General features: G+C 42.2%; 1 protein-coding gene across 1 annotated transcript in view; it reads left to right on the top strand.

The window, feature by feature from the left end:
• Positions 1 to 16,557: 16,557 nt before the first annotated feature.
• Positions 16,558 to 25,290, top strand: part of unc5b (unc-5 netrin receptor B) — a 57,286-nt gene continuing 48,553 nt past the window's right edge. Inside the window, exon 1 of the mRNA XM_076285842.1 lies at positions 16,558 to 17,344. Within this exon, the coding sequence (XP_076141957.1) occupies positions 17,257 to 17,344 (88 nt within the window). The 5' untranslated portion in view covers positions 16,558 to 17,256. The remainder of the gene's footprint in view (positions 17,345 to 25,290) is intronic.

The following is a 25,290-nucleotide window of genomic DNA, read 5'->3' as shown; positions in this document are numbered from 1 at the left end:
CTCTCTCTGTGCTCCCTCTATCTCTCTCTCTCCCCCTCTCACTCTCCTTGGCTCAATCCCATCTCTCTTCCCTTTGCCCTACTACTGTGTTTGGAGTGGCCTCAACAGGGTAGTGCCCCTTCCAGATGGAGTCACGAAGGGTAGGGGTTCAAATCTTTACTCAGGAAATTACAATTACAAGACGGATCAATCTATTTATAATAGTCAGAAAGCAGATGTTTTTTTAATAACAATAGTTGACTGTTTCAGAATAAATTGTAGAGAACACTTTATTACTGGTCTTCATATGAGCTATTGTTTACACAGAGCATAGCAGTGCTTGAAACTCAAGTTCATAATTCAATGAGCCTTTGTAATGCACAACAACAAAAGCACAAGTTAGTGAAATGCAATTTACAAAGCTAAAGTGTCTCTCTTTCCAAACAGTTTACTTGTTAGATATTTTAGTCTTACGCCTGTGAGCTAAAATTCCTCTCCTCTCACACTGATACAAATGAGTGTGGAATTGTAGAAAATGTGTCGTTGGATTCTATCCTAATGTTACTGTCATTCACAAATGGCATTGGCACAAAGCTCTATTAACATTGTAAAGATTTTTGATTTGTGATTTTCTTATTTATGTGTTATAACAAATTAATCACATTTTCATTTGTATTCATCTGTATTAAACTAAGATATGCTGGTAAATTTAAAAAATGCTGACATAATTATTGCGAAGACATGCTAAAAAAGAGGGGCAGCCGTGGCCTACTGGTTAGCACTTCGGACCTGTAACCTGAGGGTTGCCAGTTCGAACCCCAAACAGTAGGCACGGCTGAAGTGCCCTTGAGCTCACTGCACCAGGAATAGTGTGTGCTTCACCTCACTGTGTGTACACTGTGTGCTGTGTCTGTTTCACTAATTCACGGATTGGGATAAATGCAGAGACCAAATTTCCCTCACAGGATTATACTTAAAATGTTTGGGCTTTTTTCATTTCCTATTTCACAGTTTAAGCTTTCTGGGAACTTTTTCTATCCTTTCGAATCTAGCCATCATCCAAAAATGGATGGACGCTTGGAGGGGTATTTGGAGGAATAGAACACATCTGCAAAGGAGACAGTACACCCTACCACTACACGGGAACACGTAAAATGGAGGGGTAAGCAAAGTGGTAGGGGGAAGGCAAAGTGGTAGGGGGAAGGGGTAGTGTTGGGATTTGCCACTTCTCTATCTGTGCTCTCTCTCTATCACCTCATCCATGCTTTCTCTCGCTCTTTTTTGCTCTATCTTTCCTCTCTTTCTCTCACCCTCTCTCTCTGTACTAGGGTATCTCTCTTGTGCCCTCTCTCTCTCTCTCTCTCTCTCTCTCTCCCGCTTTCTCTCTCTCTCGCGCTCTCTGTGGAGCTGTGAGTAAATGATCCATGGCCAGGCCCAGACACTGAGCGATCATTAGTGAGCTGGGCCAGGTGAGCAGGAGAGAGGGATGACAGAGAGATGGAGAGAGGGACATAGCGACGGAGGGATGGAGGGAATGAGACAGAGCCATGTTTCACCCCTCAAGCATTTGCCTGCCTTCCTTCTTTGTCACCTAAACCAGAGGTTGTTTGTGTAAAGCGGGGGTTTGCTGCTTTTGGTGCGCACACAGTCATTAATCAGCATGTGCACGCAGGGAGGGACACAGGCATAATTTGGGGGGTGGGTGTCACATGGAATGTGGTCCCCACCCCACTCTCTTGTGACAACATGCACATGAAATGTGCACAAAAAGATCTGTAATTTTTGTGCCTTTTGCCATTGTTGTGGCATCCCACACACACACACACACACACACACACAAACACACACACACATAAACATGAACACATACACACAAAAATAAAGCCTAGCCCTTGCCCTACACTATGCAGTGCACTCTGAAAAATGATATTTATTCTCAAGCTTAGAGCATCATGTGTCAAAACAGACCCTAGAAGCTGAACCATCACAAACATTATGAGAAACATTCACTCTGGCTATTTACAGTAGATTGAGACGCCAGACTCCAGCTCTGTGGGGACGGTAATGGCAACCAATGGTTACACCACTGTTGTGTCTTACAACCACAAATAAACACACTTTTTTTCATGGCTTTCCAGCATAGATTAAAATAGTTAGTAGCAAGGATCACAGAATGTTTCAAATTGTCTGCCTCTGTGGTCAGACGTCCCCTAGGTCCTCATGTGGGTTGTCTTGTCCTTTCATCATAGATTCTAGCCTGAACAAGAAACATCTCAAACCACATGCATCTGAACTATATATAGGGAACCTACTCTTCAATTTGACTATGCCCACCCATACATTTGGAATAAAAGACACAGTAAGATGTAGATGCAGAATGTAATATTCAAGAAACTGAAAAAACAATCCAGTCAGAAGCACTTTAGAAAGTAAGACTAGAGCTGCAGCTACTTCAATTTGCAAGCTAATGAGCAAATTATATAAATCCAAATGCTCATCATGTTACCGACAATATACATTCACTCAATGGAAAAACAACTTTAAGCATCAGAACATTTCAGTAGCACATCGGCAGAGCCATAAAAGTTCCCCAGCCTACATATATTACACATAAAACATATGTTTTTCATGTTCATCTGTTATGCATATTTATACATCCATGCTGCAGATGTTGAATATATTTATATGCCCGGTGTGCTCAGCTGAACAAGCCAGCTAAGTCTATTTTTTTCCCCTTTAGCTTTTTAGTAAATCTTTGACAGATGCTGATCTGGAATCTTGAGTCTTTCACTTCACACACGCACTTGAGCATTTACTTAAAACAACTTACAAGATGAGGATTAGCATTTAAGCTGCATTGCAAAGGAGACCTTAGGGCAATGGTAAATACTAATTTAGTGTTTATAAAGTAGTATCTATTGTTACCCTAATGTCGCCTTTGCAGTATATCGTTAATCCTCATTTTGTAAATCGCTTTGGATAAAAGCATCTGCTAACTGAATAAATGTAATTGTAAGTGTGCTCAGGTAAACACACAGCATGCTGCGTGGTATGAGCCGATAGTGTGGCTAACACACACACAGGTCTGTTGTGCTTTTAACTGCTCCGAGATGACACAGAGAAGGTGCGCAATTTAGAGTTGCCCTATTTAAAACAAAAGACTGCTGAGTCACTGCGCCAGTGGTTAACTTCAACACACCTATGCAAATGATATCTCTCTGAACGATGAGCCCATTACAGTCTGTAAACTGCAATTTGTGAGGGCTTACAGTTCATTTGACAAAAGGTGATGGATATGTTTCAGGGGCACATTCGTCCATCTCAGACTGAACACCAGACATTGTGAAAGCATTAGTCTATGTGTCAACTAATCAGTGTCACTTCACCTACGGTGTCTGGTAAGGCCGTCTGAAATATCATGGGCTTAACTTTCATTGCACATAGACTCTAAAGGTTGTTACATTTATTCTTACATCCGGTATCATGCAAATGGTTATTTCAGCTGCCCTTTCCAAAAGCTGAAAGGAAAGTGCTTACAAATGACCGTAGTTTCTTTTTTTTTTTTTGCAAAGCTGTTGCCTTTTTTCCGACTGTTGCCTTTTTTCTGACTCAATGTTTTTCACACCGTATGTTGGCTTTAGGCAAGGTGTTACATTTGGGCACGCAGGACTGATGGACTTGAAAGAAGGTGAGGACAGAAAAAAAATCTGAATTTTTCCGGATTGTTCTGTTCCCTCTAATTTCATTAGGCTGCGTCCGTCACCGCCCCCCCCCACACCCTGTCGTGGCCTTTATTGAAATATATCCTTATTGAAATATATCCTTTAGTTTATATATCTTTTATGTAGTATCTTTATTCTGTGTAATATCATTGTTTTGTGAAACTGAAGTCTGTAGTATGTTCAGTGTGGAAAGGAAGACTGGTTTAAGGGAAAGAGCAGACCTGGCAGGAAGGGTCATAAATAAGGTTGGCGCCAGGAAATGTAAGCAAAACCTAAAGAGTGGTACATCCTAAACAATGTAGGAAAAACAGGATGAGAGGGCAAAGGTGAAGTACCATATATTACTTGGTCAGTTATCTGTAAACATAGTGGGTTTTGTCTGGGATGACTTGAAGGGGTATAAAGGCTGGACAACAGCCAGAGGATGTTAGCTCACTTTGCTCACTGCTCACTGCTTACTTTGCTTTCACTTAATTGCTTCACCAATGCTCCGGAGTGCATTAAAGCCATCATCTGCAGTATACATCCATGGTGTGCGGACTTCTTTTGAGTTGTATTATTTAATGTGGATTTTAACACCACATAATTGGCGAGCCAGCCAGGAGTTGGAAAGGACAATATTTAAGTATCATCTCAGAGTTCGGGGTTTGGTCAGGGGAGAAGCTGATGCGCAACTTAAACTAAGGTGAGCAACTTTGCTTAATAGCAGCTAGTCTCCTCTGATCAGGCTGTACACTGAGTTATGAATACTTGTCTAAAACGTCCTCCAGTCAAAGAATCTTGCTAAAACAAAGACCAAGGGATTAATACTGCAGATTATGGTAAGCATTTGTGTGTACACTAATGTAAACAAAAGTTCTGCATGTGGAGAACTAGGCAAATTCCTGCATGTGGAGGAATACTATAGCCATATCAAAGAAGTTTTGCATGAGGAAAACTTAAAGTTCTGCATGAGGAGAACTGACTCAATTCCTGCATGAGAAGGAATGAGAGAGATAAAAGTAACAGTTTTGCATGTGAAAAACTGAAAGGTCTGCATGTGAAGACCAGGTCTGCATGTGAAGACCTCATTTCCTGCATGTGGAGGAAATAATATACTAACAAGTTGAGTACAGCTGATATCTGATATCAGGTCTGAATAAGTTGAAGTTGAAACACTCCAAGAGTGAGTGGACATGTTGTGTAAAAGTTGTGGATGTAAAGCTAAAAGAGAATACAAAGAAGTGTTGAATGGAAGTATAATAGATGGTTAGTACATGTTGCTGGTAGAATTAGAAGTCCATGGCAGAGCATTGGTAAAAGACGTCATATATTTGTATAACTTGTGATTATGGAGAAGAGGCTGTGTGTGTGTGTGTGTGGTACCAGGCAGAGGAGCTGCTGGTTGAAATAGGAAAAGGTGGGGGCTTGTGTAAACAGAGCAAATGCTGGGGACAAAGGATGTAGGTCTGAGATGGTTAAGGAATGTTGAACTGGGAAATATTGGAAAATATTTCACTTTGAAAGATGTTTGGGGAATGTTTAATACTGCAAAGTGTTGGGTTGAATGTTTTGGTCTTCCATGATCAAGATATTAGAAATGTTTGATAATGAGAATGTGGTAGTGGGAAAATGGTTCTGAAAGGTTGGTAACGCCAGAACAGAATGGTTCTGAATTGCAGTGGGCAGTTGTCCGCAGTGGAGTGCTGCTTGCTGAGAATATAATATTGCCATAATAGAGGGTCAAGGCAAAAGAGGAATAGTTTCATTGCTTGACACTGGGGCTATCATAGTCACTTTGACCTTTTAAAAATTGAATTTGCAATAATGAGAGATACAGATACAGTTCTGCTAGTTTTTGATTTTCTTTAAAAAATTCTATAGTTCTATGTTAAAACATTTTCATGATACTGGATAAAGGCAAATGATATAAGTGTTTACATATTTTAGTCATATAGCTTACGTGCATAAATAATTCATTATGGTAGTATTCCCATAATGTATAGTGTATTGGCTGGTTAAGCTAGTCTCTTTAGGTTTCTGTTTTGTTTAAAAGGTCATTTCATGTTAGCATTGTTTATAATAAGATTATTATTACAAGTTAAAGAGAGCTTGTGGGAAAAATCACATCTGTGTTATGCTGTGGATGAGTAGGCCTACGGACAGATAAGTAGGCCTAGCATGGTTAAATATGGAGTTTTAAGATCCAGGATTTGGGATGAACGCTGATGGTGGTTCCAGGTGTTGGAAAAGTGTTGTTGTGTCAAGTGTTGATTAAAAGACTAGGATATATTGTGTATAAGTAGTAGTAGTATGTTGGCAATTGATAGGTTATATTAGTGGTAGCCTACTAATGATATATATGTTAGCTTATCAGTAGGTGGTAGGTTCAACTGTTAAATTAGCATTGTTAAGGATATGATAATAATGATAGTAGTATTAATAATATGTCTAATTAAATAGCTTAGCTATTAGCATGACTAGGCTAGGTTTGCATAGTATTATTAGGCTCAGATAGCTGTTGGCATTATTAGGCTAAAGCTGGGTCAGCAACTGGCATTACTACACTGGATAGCAGTATTGAAGTTAATTTGGTTCATGGTAACATTGTTGAAGCTTAGGTATGCTACCCATACATCAGAAGACTTTAGATAGATTTTAGAAAGATTTTGTGATGGATTATAGTTCATGGAGCACCACAGTGTTATTGGGAAAAATAATTGAATTTAAGACTCCTTTGGATAATGTTCTAGACATATATAGGAACTCAATAAGGTTTATCAATAACTCATATTACAGTTATATGTTTGGTGTATTGTGGTATGTGTGTCATGAGTATGTGTGTTATGAGTAACATCCTACCTTGTGGTGTTATGGGTGTTAATATACAATAAGGTATTGTTTCCATGTACATTTCCAGTTTAAGGTACAGGTGACTGTTTAGCTCTGAAGAGGTGGTTTGGGCAAGGTAATTTGTTTATAGAGCTGTCTTGCTATGTGGAAAAGGTTTATGGCTATAGGCTATGGTTATAGCCTTCCCACATAGTCCTGTTTTTGTTAAGAGTTGGAAAAGGGGTTTTGTATTGTTCACATCACGGGTTGCATAAGCCAAGATCAACTGACATATGATAATAATCAAAAAAATGGTTAATATTTGAAATAAGGTGACACTGAAAAAGACTGACTCTGACTGACTTAAAATGTTTTGGATTACTACTTTATATTTAACAATCTAGATAATGGGGATATTGATGTTTACAGAAGATCTCTGGGGATATTTAGTTTCTACCTGTCAAATGGTTTGAAGAATCATATGGTATAAGGCAGCAATTGTTGTTAGCACTGAGGGGTTATTTGATGGAAAGTGGTGCTAAGCTGCTTGGCCCTAGAGTATCATTTGTTATTTACATAGCTATATTATAATTTAGATAATACTGTTATAATTAAGTGGTTATAGGGTTATATGGGGTGTTAGTTAATTTGCTGTTGGGGGTTTCAAGGGGGCTCAGTACAGAGGGAACTGAGTAGTGACTCCCTTAGCAAAATTAGTTTGTGAAATGTACTGTGGGTCTATTTATTTCTAACTAAGAATATGCATAGCTTAAACTTTTTGTGTAAAAATCATAGAAATGGGGAAATTGATTTGTACTTGGTATACATAAAGGGTTTTAAGTATATCTAGCCTATACTTATGCTTAGATTTATACTTAGAGATTGTATATGTAGTATAGTATATTTATACTGAAGGAAAGGTTTACTTATTTACCTATAGCTAGAGGATAGATAGATGGATGCTTTATTGATCCCCAAGGGGAAATTCAAGAATGAATGTTGAATGTTGAGAGGAGGTATGATAAGGTATGATAAGGTTAATTTCATAAAATGCATTTAGTAAATGTTAATATTACACTTTTGATAAAGTTACAGTGCTAAAGGATATACAAATACATGGAGACAACTGGGGAATTATACTTCAATGGCTTAATTGATAAATTAACTGGAAGTATGTTTTGGTAGTGAGGAATGGCATAATATATTAGACCATTCACTGTGGAATGCAGCATATGGACAGTAAGAGCCTCAAAGGTATAGAATTATATAAGATAATTACTCTAGTAATGTTTAGAGAAACTGGGTAAGCTGACTAATGGTAAAGGGAATGCCATGGTCAACCAAGTAAGTATGGAAATTTGATAGTCACCTATAAGGTAATAAGTAGTGTTACAGAAACCCCAGGCTAAAATAAAATGACTTAGTGTAAAGTGGACTCCCCCATTCTGATAGTTAAAGAGACCAAAAGGGATCAGTTAATAAACAGTACAATGAAAAAGTGTTGCAGAAAAGTGGTTGAGAGAATGAGGAAATATACAGATTTATGGCTTATACAAGAATTAATGGATTTAGCACTGTTACAAAGATCAGGGATTACATAAAAATTGACAATAGTAGAGCTATAAGAAGAATAGGTCAGTCATAGTGGGAATAGTAGGAGAAAGAGGTATTTAAAATGCTTAAAAACATCTTGACATCTTGATAGATTAATACAATAGGATTTAAGAGGCAGAAGTAAGGAGATGACTTGGGAGTGAGTGACCATACATGTAGGAATAATAATAGATGCAGATGTTATAGGAAGATATAAGGGATAAAATGTACAGTTAATGGTAAATTACAAAAGGGCAATGTAAAGTAGATGATAGATAGAGAGTAATCTAGTAAATACTACAATCTGCCTGCAGCGTGAGTTCCTCATCCCCTCCAGCTAAACAGTAAATGTAATGCTGCCTCTTATATCTAAGGGGGGAAAGGCTCATTACCAGCCGTGTGAGGACATGCTGATGTGCAGGGGTTAATCCAAGTACTCCCTGTCCTGACTGAGTTCGGAGCAAGTTCAGCACAACAGTGCTGAGCATGGACAAACTGAAAAGAGATAAGGACTCTGAGGCCTTTGTTAAGGCAACAGTGGCAAGCTGGAGAGCAAAGAGGGAACTTGGAAGTGCAATGGAAGCGCTTGTAGCATCAAAGAGACAATACAGGCACCTATGGTGACCTAAGGCTTCAAGTCTGGGGAAACCAGTAGCAGCACCATCCTCAACACTATGGCAGTAGGAGCAACCATCACAGGTGTTCCCAAACCTGTCAGTTTACTGGCCTATGGATACCTATTATAGTGGGCACAGTCCAGCCCATGGCAGCCACAATCTCCATGTCAGTGGGGGTGGAGATTCAGACAAGATGGGAATAACTAAGGCAGAGTGAGAAGAAATTACAGAGGAGGCATCATGTGAGAATGGACATCTGAAGCAAGACAATCATCAGTTTGTTTTGACTGTCAAAGAAGTGGACAAAAGAAACAGGACAGGGAGAGGGAGGAGACACCCAGGCACTGAAGGATGAGCCCAACGAGCATGCCTTCCTTTTCCCTTGTGAAATAGTATAGTTTTAAGGAGGCCTAGAGAATTCTACAGGAGAAGGGGGATACCAATACTATCAAAGTGAGTTGATGAGGACACCATGCTGAGGGACTATCTTATGGGTAAGCCCACCTGATACCCAACGATGCCCAGACTAGGTAGAGAGAAGGTAGTTAAGACATCTCAGGGTAAGTAGGTAAATACTTTGTTAAGCAAATTTAAAGTATGATTTACTCTTATTCTTACCTTTATTATATTTTGATTGTTATTTTGAATAGAAGTGATTACTGTTTAATTAATTGTAAATGCAAATGTTTTAATCAAATTAAGTCACAAAATGATAACACTGCTATTTTTAATGTCAAATGACACTCCATTAATTTTTCAGGATAGGTGGTGGTGTAAGTAGGTAAGACTAACTTGGCTATGTCCTAGGGACTGTTACATATTAACATATTACCTCTAGATCATGGGAGTTCCCTAGTGGTCACTCACACTCAACAAGTCTAAGGAATAGAATTATTTAGCTTTAATGGGAAAAATAAAGTTTGTAGGAATATTAAAATGATATAATATCTGCTTTACATGTAACTAATGTGAAGCCAAAAGATCTTACGTATTATACTATGACATTTGATAAAGAAAGCAATAGATAAAATAAAGAAAGCAGAGAAATAGGATTAGAAAATAGAACTAGGATTTACTAATAGTTTAGATAGCCTAGATAAAGTATAGGGTTAGAAGAGGTAAGCGTAGTTTTTGAAGAATAAAACCTTATAAAAATCTATGACATGCAAAGAAATTTAACATAAGTAAGGTATGTTGAAGAAATTATGAGATTACTGTATGTCCTAGAACATCTAATTAATATAGCTTGCATAATAACCAGTCTTCAAGTAGTATTCCAAATTGACAATAAATAAAATAACAATGCTTATAGGGAAATTTGTTTAATCTCTATGCAAAAAGAGAATAGATGGAATTAGGATTATCATAAATCATTGTCAGAAGATTAAAATGTTATTATTTCAGAAATAGAAAAGCTGGTGGAAAGATGTTGGTCTTCATGGAAGGAATGGAGGTCCACAAACTCTATTCTGTTAATCACAGTAACAAAGGGGGGCGAACCCCTGGTATAATGTTAAATCATATTATTTGTTACATTTGTTACCTTGGGTTACAGATTTTTATAATTTTTCACTGTCATTATTTGATTAATGTTTTATTTGAATGTCCCTTTAGAGAAAAGAGTCTGCTAAGTCCCATAAACTGTAACTCTAATGGTTAGTGGCATTTATATGATACTAACCAGATACTTTCCCAACAGATACTTGATATGGTGCTTTCCTTTGCGCATATTTTGGATCTATGCGCAAGGGGGGAGTAGTAAAGAGGAATATTTTTATTGAAGGATTTTTTGATTTTCATAGTTACAGGAAGTTATTGATGATAGTCTAACAAATGTCATGTGTATAGTCATAATATCAGGAAAGTGATAGTGTTGTCTAAACCATTAGGACACATATAGGTCCCAGAAGGATCATAAAAACACTTAGTTATTGATTACATTGATATGATAAAAATAAAAAACCTTGGAAGTGGTTTGTAGGGGTTTTCAGATAATAAGGGCAAATGACATGTTAAAAGGGAGAATTGGTAAAATATATGCCTCAACAGATTTAAACTGGTTTGATGCCTTACGCATTGCTTCAATGCAAATAAGGTCACAACAAAACCAGAGTAATTACTTTTTGCATTAAAGATAAAAACTAAGAGGTCCACCAGAGACCCACCTTTGGATCAGCTCCGAGGACAAATTAGAAATGATATGGAATAATTGTCATTCATTCACAGAACAATTTATAAGCAGGAAAAGGACTTTCGAAAGGACCTACAGGAAAAGAGTCAACAACCTACAGTATACTGCCTGGGGATAGAAATGGTCCTGGCAGTGGTGGGTATAGTGTTTTTGGCATGTATGCTCCTGTTCCCCTGTTGATTGTAGACTTCCAGGCAAGGAATCCAGTGAGGAAGGGGGGACATTGTCCCAGCAACATCTGCCCTGATAATAACCAGGGAATGGACAGAAAACTGCAGAGATCCCAGTCCATGACATACCACCAAACCACCAGGAAATGAGCTATTCAATTGTTTTTTCACAAGTGAGGCTGACAAAGAAGACTCAGGTAACACAGAAATGATTGACTGAAATCTTATCAACCACCAGGAATCTGGAATATTGACGAATCTTCCAATATGAAAGAAGTCTGTTATGTGCTTGGAGCACTAAGGGTAGTTATGCACCACTGGATGATGTTGGATCAGATATTAGCCATAATAGATAATGATAGAAAGATAGTTTAAGGGGGCATTAGGAGGATTAGAAATATGGCTAGCACAAATAGGAATAGTTGTAGGAATAGGGTTGCTTGTATTTGTGTTTGTTGTCTCTTTGTTTCTTCCTTGTTTGAGATCCATAGTGCTTAAAACAGTGGCTGGGAGAAATGGATCACAAATGCCACTGCTGTTGATGAATGAAGCAAATGGCAACCCTTGTGGAAGGAGATACTAGTGCCAGGACAGATGACAAGGAAATGGAAACATGACAGTGATGCCAGTGATGCCAGAACTGATGCTCCTCATAGAGGATTGGAGAAAGGAGGAACATTAGGATACAGTATGCTGGTTGGAAGCAAAACCAGCTCTTTCATTGATGAAGTGGGATTGGGTGTGGACTCCACTCCGTCCAACAGCCAAGCCACCAATGTTCTCAGAGCATATGAGATGGAGTACGGAACTAAGACAATGGCTTTTGTTTTTGTGAATTGCAACATTCGTAACATACTTCACACTTGAAGCTCAGCATCCAACATTTGCTAATACATCTGCGATTGCATTTACACTCTGCCATCTCCAAGGAACAAAGAATGGACTAAAAACTGTGTGTAATGAGAATTAATTATTAATAGCTTGGTGTTACTTTGGTTTCAGAGAAGAGGGTCATTATAGCATGTAACCTATCTTCATGTAGAAGCTTAGAATATTATAGGACTAGCCCTATCTGAAAACACCCATCAGGAATTCTTATGTGATCTGTTTGCTCATTTGATGACTTTATGGGGATGGAAAAGCATATGTGTAGTTGAAGGAAAGTTTATCCTCTTGCTTGTTGTAAACAAGTGTTGCTGTACAAACAGGACAGTAGAAGAGTTTCCCTTATGAAGGTTTTTTTCCTCTAAAAACAATGGAAAAAAAGAGGTTTTCCCTTAAGGGTTTTCGCTTCCACCGAGAGGATTTGAAACTTGCCATTCTATTTGATAATAACACTACACTATTGGATTTGATTTAAGTGAGGGTTGGTTCAAGGGTGTAATAACAGTACTAATATAAGAGTTTTATGTTTATCAGTGGTATTGGGGACAATTGGTTAAACTCATAGTTGCTGCTGTGGTAACTGGTTTGCTTAGCTGACTGGTTGTAGTGTGACTCAGCTTAGCAGCTGTATTTTCTTGATAGTAGGGGAGGTGTTAAAATAGTGATAAATGTTTGATCTTGCTGCATAAGTGAGCACTTCATGCTCAAAGGGGGGAATGTCGTGGCCTTTATTGAAATATATCCTTATTGAAATATATCCTTTAGTTTATATATCTTTTATGTAGTATCTTTATTCTGTGTAATATCATTGTTTTGTGAAACTGAAGTCTGTAGTATGTTCAGTGTGGAAAGGAAGACTGGTTTAAGGGAAAGAGCAGACCTGGCAGGAAGGGTCATAAATAAGGTTGGCGCCAGGAAATGTAAGCAAAACCTAAAGAGTGGTACATCCTAAACAATGTAGGAAAAACAGGATGAGAGGGCAAAGGTGAAGTACCATATATTACTTGGTCAGTTATCTGCAAACATAGTGGGTTTTGTCTGGGATGACTTGAAGGGGTATAAAGGCTGGACAACAGCCAGAGGATGTTAGCTCACTTTGCTCACTGCTCACTGCTTACTTTGCTTTCACTTAATTGCTTCACCAATGCTCCGGAGTGCATTAAAGCCATCATCTGCAGTATACATCCATGGTGTGCGGACTTCTTTTGAGTTGTATTATTTAATGTGGATTTTAACACCACAACCCCCCACCCTCGCCCCAAGCAGAGGGACAGCAGAGTTTCTGGGGCAACAATCAGAGTAAAAGTGCAGCAGATGCAATCTCCTAAAAGCCCTGTGGCACAGGCACCCAGGTGTGTTCGAGGATTAGAGTTCACCAGAACAGGTGAACCAGCACAGGACACATACATAAGGGCCCACACAGACATACACACAAATAAATGCACACACAAACACATACATACACTCCAGTGGCCATAACCTTAGAAGCAAGGACAAACTCTCGAGTTGGCACACACCAACAGGATTTACCATCAGTTTTATGAGATGCTAAAGGCTTCCGCATGCCAAAATCCTCACCCCTCGACAGGCGATGAGCTAAGGTCACAATTCTACAGGCTCCTCCTGAGCCATGGGTACATCTGAACCAAATGCATATCCTTACTAAAGACCACCTCCTCCCTTGAGACAGATTATTGGTGAGGTCAAGCTCCCTTTCTCTATCAAAAAGATACGAAGGACCACACAACAGAATCTCCCAGCCAACTTTAGTAACACATTTTCACTCACTCACAAACTCACACGACCATTTCTCCCACCTTACACTAGCTAATGTACACATGCTTCAGTCGTTAAAACTCTTGCCCTGACAAAATACAGGATTCTTAAACATACAGGGAGTACTGCGTACTGCATACTCACAAATAATTGCCTCAGACCAAACCAACAACTGTTTTACGAGTCTTTTAGGTCAAACTAAGAAAATGACACCCCTCCAAGCTCCATGAAAGTGTTTGGGGATTGCCCATTTACTGTATTTGTTTCTAGTGAAATCTATTAAAACATCCACACGTTCAGTCGACAAGGAATAATTAGTATGCTGGATGGGTCAATGTTATAATTCCTGAAAATAATATTCAATTATCTCTTCAGCGACTTTCAGCTCGCATGTCCTATTAATAGGTTCTCTTCTCCGTTTGGTTTTGAAGGTAAATCTAAAGCCTTTCAAATGCTAGAAACAAAAGGCCAAATTGATGCCATTGCTGTGGAGGAGATATTAAGGCTCTCTCAATTATTAGGTTTGATAATAGCTCTTGGCTCCTCATTGGCTTGCTGTATTCACTGTGTGTATGGATTGCAGCACTCTTTATTATTAGGTTTATCTCGTTTTGCCCGCAAAGGCCCCACATACAATTACTGTTCCTCTCTTTCCATCTGTCTTCTGCAGTCTATGTTGATTTTTTTCCCCAATGAGCGTCACTTGCAGCGTCTTATCACCACAGTCATCTGCCTGGCAATTAGTCAGGAGATCCACCTGAGGTAAGTCTGTCATCTCAGTCGGAGTCCTGCTGTGTTTCATTTTTTTAGGCACTGGTTTGGAACAGATGCCACAGGCTTGCTACAACAATAGTCTATGATGGCAGTCTGTGACATTTTTCCAGCTGACTTGTTACCAAGTTAAACCAAATTCTTCCCTCATTACAATTAAATGTTTGCAGCATTTTCTGTTTTTTATTTTTTTTATTTATTTGATCTAAATGGTGTTCTAAATGTTTTCTCTCTCAGAACAGCTGGAGGTCCAAGGCTTTAAAAATCAATTCACGTTTCCCTGCGGTAACATCTAGTTGGTTATGTAATTGTGAATTTTGTGTGTGTGTGTGTGTGTGTGTGTGTGAGGGTGGGGGTCAGGGAAAATATGAAGTTGACAACAGTGTAATTGACAAGAATGCATAAGAGTAACACAAACACATACCGTGTCGAGGATGTCTATGGGAAGTGCTGCAGTGCCAGTACTCATTTTCAGCGTGTGAGAAAAAAACACTTCTCTTCTCTAATGTCTAACATTGCTGATCTATATCTAGTAGGCAGACAATTGAGAATAAGTAGCAACAGGCTCTACCTTTAGCCGCCCGCTGTATAGCCTACTCTTTGGAGAGCTGTGTTTCTCACCATTAATCAAAAATTGACAAGAGAAGAAGTTCATTATCTAAATGTATTTTTCTTTAATTATTTCTAGCTGGTGCTATTTTATATGTAGTGCTAAAAGTGGCTCCCTGTAACAGCAGTGTGTCTGCCCAGAGGCTGAGCCTAAAGCCTAACAAACATTGTTAGGTCTTTTTGGCCTTCATTGAAATCGATCTCGCTTGCCGTTTAATGTCCTTAGTGTGGCAAGAGAGACATTAAGGAGATGGAATGCATGATGGTCCCACATGGTCTGACTAGCCATCGTAAGGCAAGGGCAGTGCTTAATGCACACCTCGGACTGCAGTGAGGACACACACACACACACACACACACCCCAGTGTGGTTGCTGTGCTGCCACCACACAATGTAAGGCTTGGTGCAAAAACACTACGAGCCATGTTATTATCTTGTCATGGAGGAAGACGGCTTTGCCTGTCAGAATTCGGGTAATGTGCGTCTCTCTGTGCGTTTGACATGACACACACATTATCTTTCAGACCTGTAATCGCAAAGCAGATTACTCAAATAAGCCCATTTCGCCACAGACATATCTGTGATCCATCAGGGGATATGTGTGGTGGTTGCAGACATGATGATACCACAGTATGGCATGGTCAAACCTTCCATTTGCATTGGTCAACAAGTAACAGGGCATTTATGTATTGTTGGAACAAAGTTGTGGTGGGTGTTGGGTCATCAGACCCAACCTGTGTGTCGAAAGTGCCAAACAGAATGTTCCAAATAGCGGCATCGTAGACTATTCTATTTCTGTTTCAATAAACACACTCTTCCACCCATGCCTTTTAATCGTCAGTATCGTAATTTCATGTCACTCACCGCTGTGGAGGATAGTCATCTTTGTATTTTTTAAATAATTGGCCCCCGGAGGCTTCAGGAGAGGTAGAGGTAATGGCGCCCTCCTGTGGCGACGCACTAGTCCGTATGGCGAAGCATTCAGGCTCAGGTTTTTTTTTTTACAGTAGGCTAGTCTGAATCAGTATGTCGGACTGGAACCATAAGGACCTCCATGCTCAAATCACAAAAGTATATTTATGCTCCCGAAATACACCAGAAAAACAATAGCTCAAAAAAAAAGTCTGGCAGGCTGGCATATGGTGACAGAAAGGCCAAAATGTCCAATTTTACAGTGGAAAACGCAAAAATAATGGACAGTCTTACAATACCCCATTCTTCTACCAAGGGCGTTAGCTCTAAAAATAAACAACATAAAATCAGTTATCTGAATTTATCTCAAACAATAAACCATTCATCGAACAAGCAACACTGACTCATTCACCACACGCGTCCTGATTTGTTTAATCCATAGAAGTCCGGTTCCGGGTTTTGTGTGTCTCAGATATCGCTGTTCCCTTCAGTTCTATCTCCTCACACTACTGCATGCGCTTTCGATGGCTGTTGGGTGATGCCAAGCGATTGGTTGGTAGGGAGGCTGGCGTTTCGATCCAGGGCTCATATCCGTGTCCGTGTTTACACCTTGGACATTCAGCGACTGTAGCAAAGCCAGCACCAGAACGATGAGGGAACGGAGATAACAGTTGGGAGTTGTAGCGCTGTGAATGCAGCAGCATTTGTCTTTAATCACAAAGTTATTGGGTGTTCTGATAGGAATTGCCTTGTCGTTGTTTGCATTTCAACCTGGAATATTTAATCCCCGGAATCAGATTATCCTGGAGTTGTGGCAAATCTAACTTTCCTCGACTTCTCTTACCACGGACACCACACCATACGGCTATTGCGCGTTCTATTTCGGAGGGAAGAGTTTTTTGTGATTTTGTGTTTTCTTCTCTATATTTTTCCAAGTTATATCTTGCATTTTGCCAAATGTGTGCATCTATGTGAACTTGTTCTAAAAGTAACTCTGTGCTTAGTAAAATTAACTCAATCTAAACTGGCCGTCAACGCATGTCAGTGGACTTATTGAAGACAGCCTACTTAACGTGCAGTTATCCAGGTCAATATTTCCAAAAGTGAAACATTAGAATTTTGCGTATCTGACATCGCTTACGAAGGAGAGGAGTGGAAAAGCAAGGCAGAGTTGCCGGAGAACGCCTGGGAACATTCAGCAGTGGCTCTACCGGGAGAAGATGTTCTCTGTGCGGATACAGCGCTGCTCGGGTCCCATTCGTCTGCTGGTCCTTATCGTAATATGTGGAACTCTGATTTCCGACACAGGTAAGGACACGCAATTCGCAGAAGTTGTGACTAACAGTTAGAATTATGAATTCCAACAATAGTAGGCTATGTAAGCCGACCTAACCATATTATATCTTATTCTGCGTTGCTTTTAGCCAGTGCGATGGTGAAGTATCCGAATTGTTTCGTTTCTGTAGTCCATTTTATGTTCGTTTAGCTGTTTAGATTAAACATATTTATCAGACTCACAGTCGCCTGTCCGTCGCCCTACCCGAAAGCACTCGGGCGCACTCCTCATTCAGACAGATAAGTCGTTTGATAAGAGGCTCGTTTAGCAGGGGTGTCTCTCCAACCCTCACCTTTTAGATTAGATCTGAATGCCTTAAGGTTTGATTAGAAACTGGTATGGTCAAAAGGCTGTGCATTTCACAGATGACAGATAATCGCCTTGGTAACTTGCCAGTATAGAAATGTTTTATTGACGTTGGCATGAAGGTGTATTTATGGTTATTCTGATTTTGGGAATTACTTTGTGAGGTTATCTTTTCTGAAGTAGGCTAATGGCAGTTCAAAAGTTACGGTTTTGTTTTCTTTAAATATACACAAATAGTCATCCGATAGCCAGGCCTGTAGAGTGTTTTGGTCATGTTTTCACACAAGGCTTACAATTAATTGTGTCATCTCATATCAGTGATGTGTCGCATGAATGCGCACTCCGATTAAAACAGGCTGTTTAATGAACTCTTACAACATATTAAACGGCGCACGGTAAATGGATCAAACTTCTCTGGATAGTTAATTTAATATGCAGCCTATTTAATCCTAGGTTAAATCATCCGAGTAATTTGAATTAAAATCAGGAATAAAATGGGCATAATGCCCTGTCATTGGAATTGCAGTTTTGTTGAATTTCTCCTGTTTGACTAGTTGTATTAGGCTATTCCTCATCTGAGAGAAAATGTGCTGTCTTGTTCCGTCAGTCACCCCACCACAACCCCACCCCCTCCCCCTCGCATGGAGTAATTACATTTTTTTATTTCGTGTGTGGCTTCTAGACGCAAAAAAGAAGAAAAAAAACATCAAATTTGCTTTTATAAGAGCCGCAAAACATCAGTCGCGTGTGAGCCTGGGGACTGGTGTTGCCTGTTGCGCACTGGATTTTGACCTTAATTTGTTTACGTAAAGTTACAGCAGACCGCATATGACTTTTCCTTGTCACACAGTTGAAACTTCGACTGTTGTTGTAAAGTGTTTATGAATATAGTTCAAGTATTGCTGTGTGTGCGATGGCGGTTCTTTGCATCACGTGTGAAGTCTCTCCACATGTTTTAACGGTTACCTGCATACTGGGTCGTTGTTGATACATAGGTAACCCGATTGGGCAATCGTTGTCTGTTGATTGTCTGTTGTGGCACAGGCAGTCACGCTAAGCACCTCCTTTTTGGGTCGACATTTCTGTTGTCTGGCGCACTGGGCACACTGCCTTTTGCAATCTCTCTCTCTCTCTCCTTTCGTAAACAGATTGAAGCGAATGGAGCAATCGAAAGGTTTAGTGGATTACCGTTTCTGCTTAAAAACGTGGACTGGAAAGACAATGCCTTGTATTGTTCAAGTGGCCTACCTTGGCGAGGAAACGCACCTAACTTGTCAGTCCAGCAGTTGTTCTGAGATTAGTACCGCAACTCTGGTCACAATATCAGGCTCCACAGATACTGCTACTCCTCCACCTCCCCTACCCTATTCCCTTTCCTGGTTCGTGTAGTCCCAGGGCAGCCATCAGAGCAAAGCTGCTTATGGTTATTAAGAGAGAGACTGTTTTGAAATCCTTCACATGAGAGTCAAGAGCAGCAATGAGAGCTGAGAGAGGCAAAAACGAAAGGGGGGAAAAAACCATAAACCGTGAGAAATACCAAAGTCCTGCTCCAGTGTCCAACCACAGGAGAGGACACACGGGTCTAGTGAGGGTCTGGAATTCAGATTTGGCCCGACCCAGATTGATGTTTCTCACTGCAGACACCATATGGGGCAATGACCCTGGTCATCTTGTCTGTCATGAAGCTGCTAGTTATGACTATCCCTTTCTTCTCCGTCCAGCTTCTTCTCTCTCTCCTCCACCTTTCCTGCTGCCTGTTTGTATTGTGGATATGCTGAGCTCAAGTTTCCTGCAATGGCGCTAGTCTTTAAGTGTTGACATGTACATTAATTACCAAGACTGCAAGTGGCGTCTGGGACCCCCACCCAGTTAAGATAGACTCTTTGCCGTTTTCATGTTTGTGTGCGTGTGTGTGTGTGTGTGTGTGTGCGAGAGTGTGTGTATATGTGTGTTAATTAGCGTGTCTTTGTGTGTGTGTGTGTTTGTGTTTATGAGCGTGTGTGTGTGTGTGTGTGTGTGTGTGTGTGCGCCTCATGTTTGTGTTGGTGGAGTGTGTTTATCTGGTCTGTATTATTTGGTTTCAAGAGAGACTGCATTAGCTTCCATGTTTGTGTGTCCAAGAGATAAACACAGACATGAGATCAAGGAAGGGCAGCAATGAGAAGAATGGCGAGGATGACTCACGGAAAATCTCCAAACTAAACACCAAAGTTTGCTGTTTCAAGCCACAGACTCACAGAGCGACATAGGAGGATTAGGCCGAGTTGACCCAGTGCCCTTGCCTAGCGGTCTGGATCTGAACGGATTGGGGTGGACGGGAGGGGTTGGGTGCTTTCATGACAGACGGAGAGAAGGGGTGAGCGCCTTACCCTCTCCTGCCACACACACACACATACACACACACGCCTCTCTCATCCCGCTTTAGGGAGCGTGACATGTCAGGTTCTCCCAGGGAAGAGACTGGGAGCCTGGAAATTGAATTTTCCTTGGAGGGGGTGGGTGGGGAACGGCGGCTGAATCGCAGAGCGTGGAGACGCATTTCGTTAAGTGTGGGAAAAAAAGCTCCCGCTGCCACTGCACCCTGACCCACACCTAAACCCCACCACCACCCCACCCCAGCCCCCCATCTGCAAAGTTAAACCTATCCAGACAGCCCTCTGTGTGCCTGGATGACACATCCGCAGGTGGCGTTCCGAGCCCTAAGGGGCTGGGGGGGCTGGGTGGGTGGGTGGGTGCGGAGGGAGTAGGGTGGCACTGGCTGGCAGCAGAAGGACTGCGGAGGAGTTGGAGGAGTCCCCCATTGAGAGGCGGTGACACAGAGGGGGGATCAAGTTATGCGAGAGGAGCAGAGAGAAAGACAGAGAGGGGGGGGGGGGGAGAGAGAGAACACACACACGCCAGTGCAAATCAGGACACGTAAGCAGAGAAGACTCCTTGTGTTTGTGACAACACAGGAGGAGCAGACTGGATCAAGAGACAAAACGAGAGAGACAGAAAGAGAGACAGAGAGGGGGATAGAGAGAGGGGGAATAGAAAGAGTAAGCAAGCGAGGTCACAGACGTAGGCCAACTGCTGAGCCAAATGCAGTGCATTAGTTTTTTTACGAGCGGTCAGGGAGACGGAGGGATGGACCACAGAGAGGGGGCCGAGGAGGAGAAAGGGATCGCAGGCGTGCTCCTCTCATGCCGCTCTGTATTATTCATCATGGCAAAGTGGCCCTCGTTAATATTTTAAACCTGTTTATGATGCTCAGATCCCTGACGTGGCAACAGCTGCTCTGTTCCGAGCGTCTGGGTGGATGTTTGTTTGTTTGTGTGAGTGTGTGTGTGTGTATGTGTGTGTGTGTGTGTGCGTGTGTGTGTGTGTGTGTGTGTGTGTGTGTGTGCGTGTGTGTGTGTGTGTGTGTGTCTGTCTATCTGTGTTTCTGTATGGGGTTTCAGGTGTCAGTCTTCAGTTCTGACTGAGGGGCAGCTGGAGGCACCAGCGCCCTCACTGCACAGCTACCTGACGGCAGAATCAATGTGTCACACACGGTCACATGCACACACACACGGTCATACACACACACGGTCACACACACACAACCACACACACACACACAGATAAAGACAGAGAAAGAAAAGTTCTAGTGGTGAAAAGTTGGAGAGACAGAGCAGAAAAACAAGGTGAGGGAGAGAAAGAGAGAGCGAGTGAGTGAATGAATGGCAAAGAGACATATGGAGATTGATAGAAGTGAGGGATCAGCTTTTAAATATCCTTTATTAAAAACAGCAAGAGGGGAAAGGCAAGGGAGAAGTCAGGAGCAGTGGCATTCAAGCATCATTAAATCCCTGGCAGAGACTGGGAAAATGAGATTGAGGGACATGTACGCATGTGTGTGTCTGTGTGTGTGTCTGTGTGTGTGTATCTGAGAGAAGGAGAGATGAAAATCTCAGCAGTGAGTGCGAGGAGTCCGGGGACAGAGAGCGGCATGATGAACAGGCCCTGCTGAAGGAGATGGCTGTGTTAAAGCTCTTATCGATGGAGGGAGAGTGTTCTCAGTATTAATGGCAGACATGTTTAATGCTTTGCCAATAGCGCCTGCCTGTTGGTCACTACCGTAAATCTGACCAAAAACAGCACAGGAAGTTCGAGGAAGGAAGCGCAGGCCTAGAGACAGACAGAGAGAAAGAGAGAGATAGAGTGAGTTTGTCAAACAGGAGTAAAAAGAGAGTGTGCAACCATAACCTTAAGCAGGAGGAAAGAAGAGACTGATAAAGAGATGCATTTAAGACTCTTTTATGGAACTATTATGTAATACCTTCGCACGGTTACACCAATAAAACCTGTAGAATGTTAAAGACCCCGATTGACAAAACGTACATCATTGCACACACACACACATGTACATACAGACACCCCTTTACGAGGAAAGAAAGACAGGGAGAGAAGAGATTGTTTTAGAGCAAAACTATAGTAATAAAGAGAGGTAGGTGGGGCGAGGCTGGGTGAGATGGGTGAAACTGGGGGAGAGATTGATGGGACAGAGAGAGAGAGACAGAGAGAGAGAGAGAGACTGCTCACCCCGGGCCCAGCTCCAGCAGATGGGAGAGGAGCGGGGCGGGCAGATGGGTGGGGTGGGCTGGAGAGCGGAGAGCCGGGGGAAGAATGCCTCGGTGGGGTGGCTTTGTGCGGCCACTGAATGGAGAGCTGAAAAGAGGGCCTTTTCTGTGTGTGTGTGTGTGTGTGTGTGTGAGAGGAATGAGGGGGAGGCCGGGGTAGCCTCTCTGCACACTCGCTCTGTCTCTCCAGCCTTACATGAGCTAATGTGCTCACTGCTATGTGTGTGTGTGTGTGTATGTGTGTGTGTGGCGGTAGCAGAGGGGTCTCCTGTGTGTGTGTGGGTGGTGTTTGTGGGAGTGTATTGGTGTGAGCGGGTTCATGTGTTGGTTTAGTTTTCTGTTGTCCCCTTTCATCGTCACACTTCTTCAGCTCGAGGGCTAAACACAATAGTCCCGCGGTCCGTTTGTTTGTAAATGTGAATGACCACTGGTCACTTTAAAAACCATTGTTGTTGTCAGCATCCCCCTCCGCAAAGGATTCTTTAATCACTCAAACATATTCTCCTACCTCACATCTGCTTGTTAATAGCTGCTGGTTTAACACTTAAAAATCAAGGAGGGGTTGGGGGGGGGGGGGCAGGGAACCTGCAGTCAATTACTGGACTTACTCACTGAATCCGTCTACCAAAAACGTTGTATGGACTGCATATTTTGAAGCATCCACACACATATTTTAATCATACCTGTAGTATAAAACCTGTATGTCCAAGCGTGTTTCACGGTGTCTGAGGCTGTTCCAAGAATGATTTTCCCCCCAACCGGTGCGGATGCGGAGGTTTTGTTGTGTACTGTGAGAGCCTCAACGGTAGCACGTAGCGACCCTCATGATGGGCTGCATCTTCGTGGCGTCTCCTGCCAGGGCCGCGGTATTCTTGTCCTCCGTCCCCAGCTGGGCTTGTCATTTTATTCCCTATCGTCCTCAAGATTAGACTGAATGACTCCCAGTGTGGAGGAATTGTTCTGGATTATTCTTGGGGCCAAGGTAGCCCCCCCTACTGCTGGTCGATGACAGTGGTGGTGGTGGTTGTTTTATATGTGTGTGTGTGTGTTGTGTGCGTGTGTTTGTTTTGTGTGTGTGTGTGGTGTGGGTGTGGTGTGTGTGTGTGTGTGTGTGTGTGTGTGTGTGTGTTGTGTGTGTGTGTGTTTGTTGTGTGAGTGTGAGTGTGTGTGGTGGGGGTTCTGGTTCCATGGTGACTTGTCTGTTTCTTCTGGGCTGGGCTGGGTTGGGTGGGTGGTGGGGGGTTATGAGTTAGAACAGCGGCGGCTCACGTGAATGGCTCTCCCGCCGCCACCAGCCCTTTGTGCTCGACGTGCTGAAAGGCCGACTTTCCCGGCGCCACATAGATTCCCCTTCATCTTCTTAGCTGGGGTTTTGGGCTTCAAAGAGGAAGTTCAAGCGGGTCCACGCCAGGAGATTAGACGACAGCCAATCTGTTTTTGTACATGTGTGTATGTTTGTTTTGTATGTGTGTGTGCGTACGTACGTATGTGTATGTGTGTGTGTGTGTGTGTGTGTGTGTGTGTGTGTTTGTGCACGCGCCTGCGTGTTGTTACTTGCTATTTTATTTGTTTGTGTTGGAATAGTTTCACTTCACTTTTCTTCATCTTTTCTGTTTTGATTCTGATGTCACATTTTTTGCTACACTTTACACACACACACACACACACACACACACACTTTCTTAATCATCCTCTCTCTCTTTCTCTCTCTCTCTCCCTCTCTTTCCACTTGATCATTTTATTCCTTTCCTCCCTCTCTCATCATGTGTCCCTGGGTGACCCCCCATGGTGTCGGGCTCCTGCTCAGCGGTGGGCTCGGGGAGGGTCTGTATGGAAGGCGGCGTGGAGAATCCCATCTCACCCAGTTTAACGCTTATTAGGGTCCCATCTGCCCCAGGGGCATCAGCAGGCCCCTGGGTGGGTTTCTGGGGGATGTTCCCCCCACGGAGCATTTTCTGTGTGTGTGTGTGTGTGTGTGTGTGTGTGTGTGTGTGTGTGTGTGTGTGTGTGTGTGTGTGTCAGTGGGTGGTAGAACACTGAGGGTGGGGGAGCCGTTGTTCTGCAGGGGTATCCATGAACACCGCCGTCCTGTGGGGAGGAATGGAGAGGCTCCTTAACATCACAGAGAACACACACCGACACAAGCATGCATTCATACACACACACACACACACACACACACACACACACACACACACACACACACACACACACACACTCACAAAGCGCCCACATACTATACATAAACGTAGATTACTGAGGTGCTTTCTCTTAGGTTCTCTGTATTAAAACTAGGAGGGGAAATGTGAAATCATATTCTCGACCCTTATCATGGACTAAAATTGACTTCACTATTCACAAATCCCTTTGATAATGTCTTGTTTACTCACACACATTTTATGTGTTATATGAATTCCACATTGCAAGTCAATTTGTATCAGGTATTAAACTCTCTGAGTAGCCCAACATGTTTCATGGAGTTCAACATTTCATTATGCCTGTAGCAGCAGTAGAAAGCATTTAGGGAACACACACACACACCACACACACTCACACACACATCCACAAAGCCCTATTTCCCATTCGCCTGCTGGTGCTGAGCGCGGTGGCTGATCTCCAGTGAAATGGATTGGCTGTGGGCCTCCTTGCCTCTCTGACAGGCCGGCAGGCAAGCAGGGAGGGAGGGAGGGAGGGGACCAAACCTGGCTGTGTGTGTGTGTGTGTGTGTGTGTGTGTGTGTGTGTGTGGAGGGAGGGGACCAAACCCGGCCGATAGGACAGCACCAGCAGCACCAGCAGCAGCAGCAGGAGGAGGAGTCCTAATCCCCATCGGATAACACACACCCAGGGCTGTACAATCCTTCCTCAGTCCCTCACTCAGTGTGTGTCAGTCATGGCACACACACACACACACACACACACACACACACACACACACACACACACACACACACACACTCATCTACACACGCTTTATCTCTGATACACTCATACACACATGTAGAATCCTCC

The sequence above is a fragment of the Alosa pseudoharengus genome, unplaced genomic scaffold (assembly GCF_046254945.1).
Source record: "Alosa pseudoharengus isolate Yale_2024_CS ecotype anadromous, Long Island Sound unplaced genomic scaffold, YU_APseudo_1.1 YU_APseudo_1.1_scf_15, whole genome shotgun sequence".
Classification (NCBI taxonomy): domain Eukaryota; kingdom Metazoa; phylum Chordata; class Actinopteri; order Clupeiformes; family Clupeidae; genus Alosa; species Alosa pseudoharengus.
This window is presented reverse-complemented; position numbering and strand designations above follow the sequence as displayed.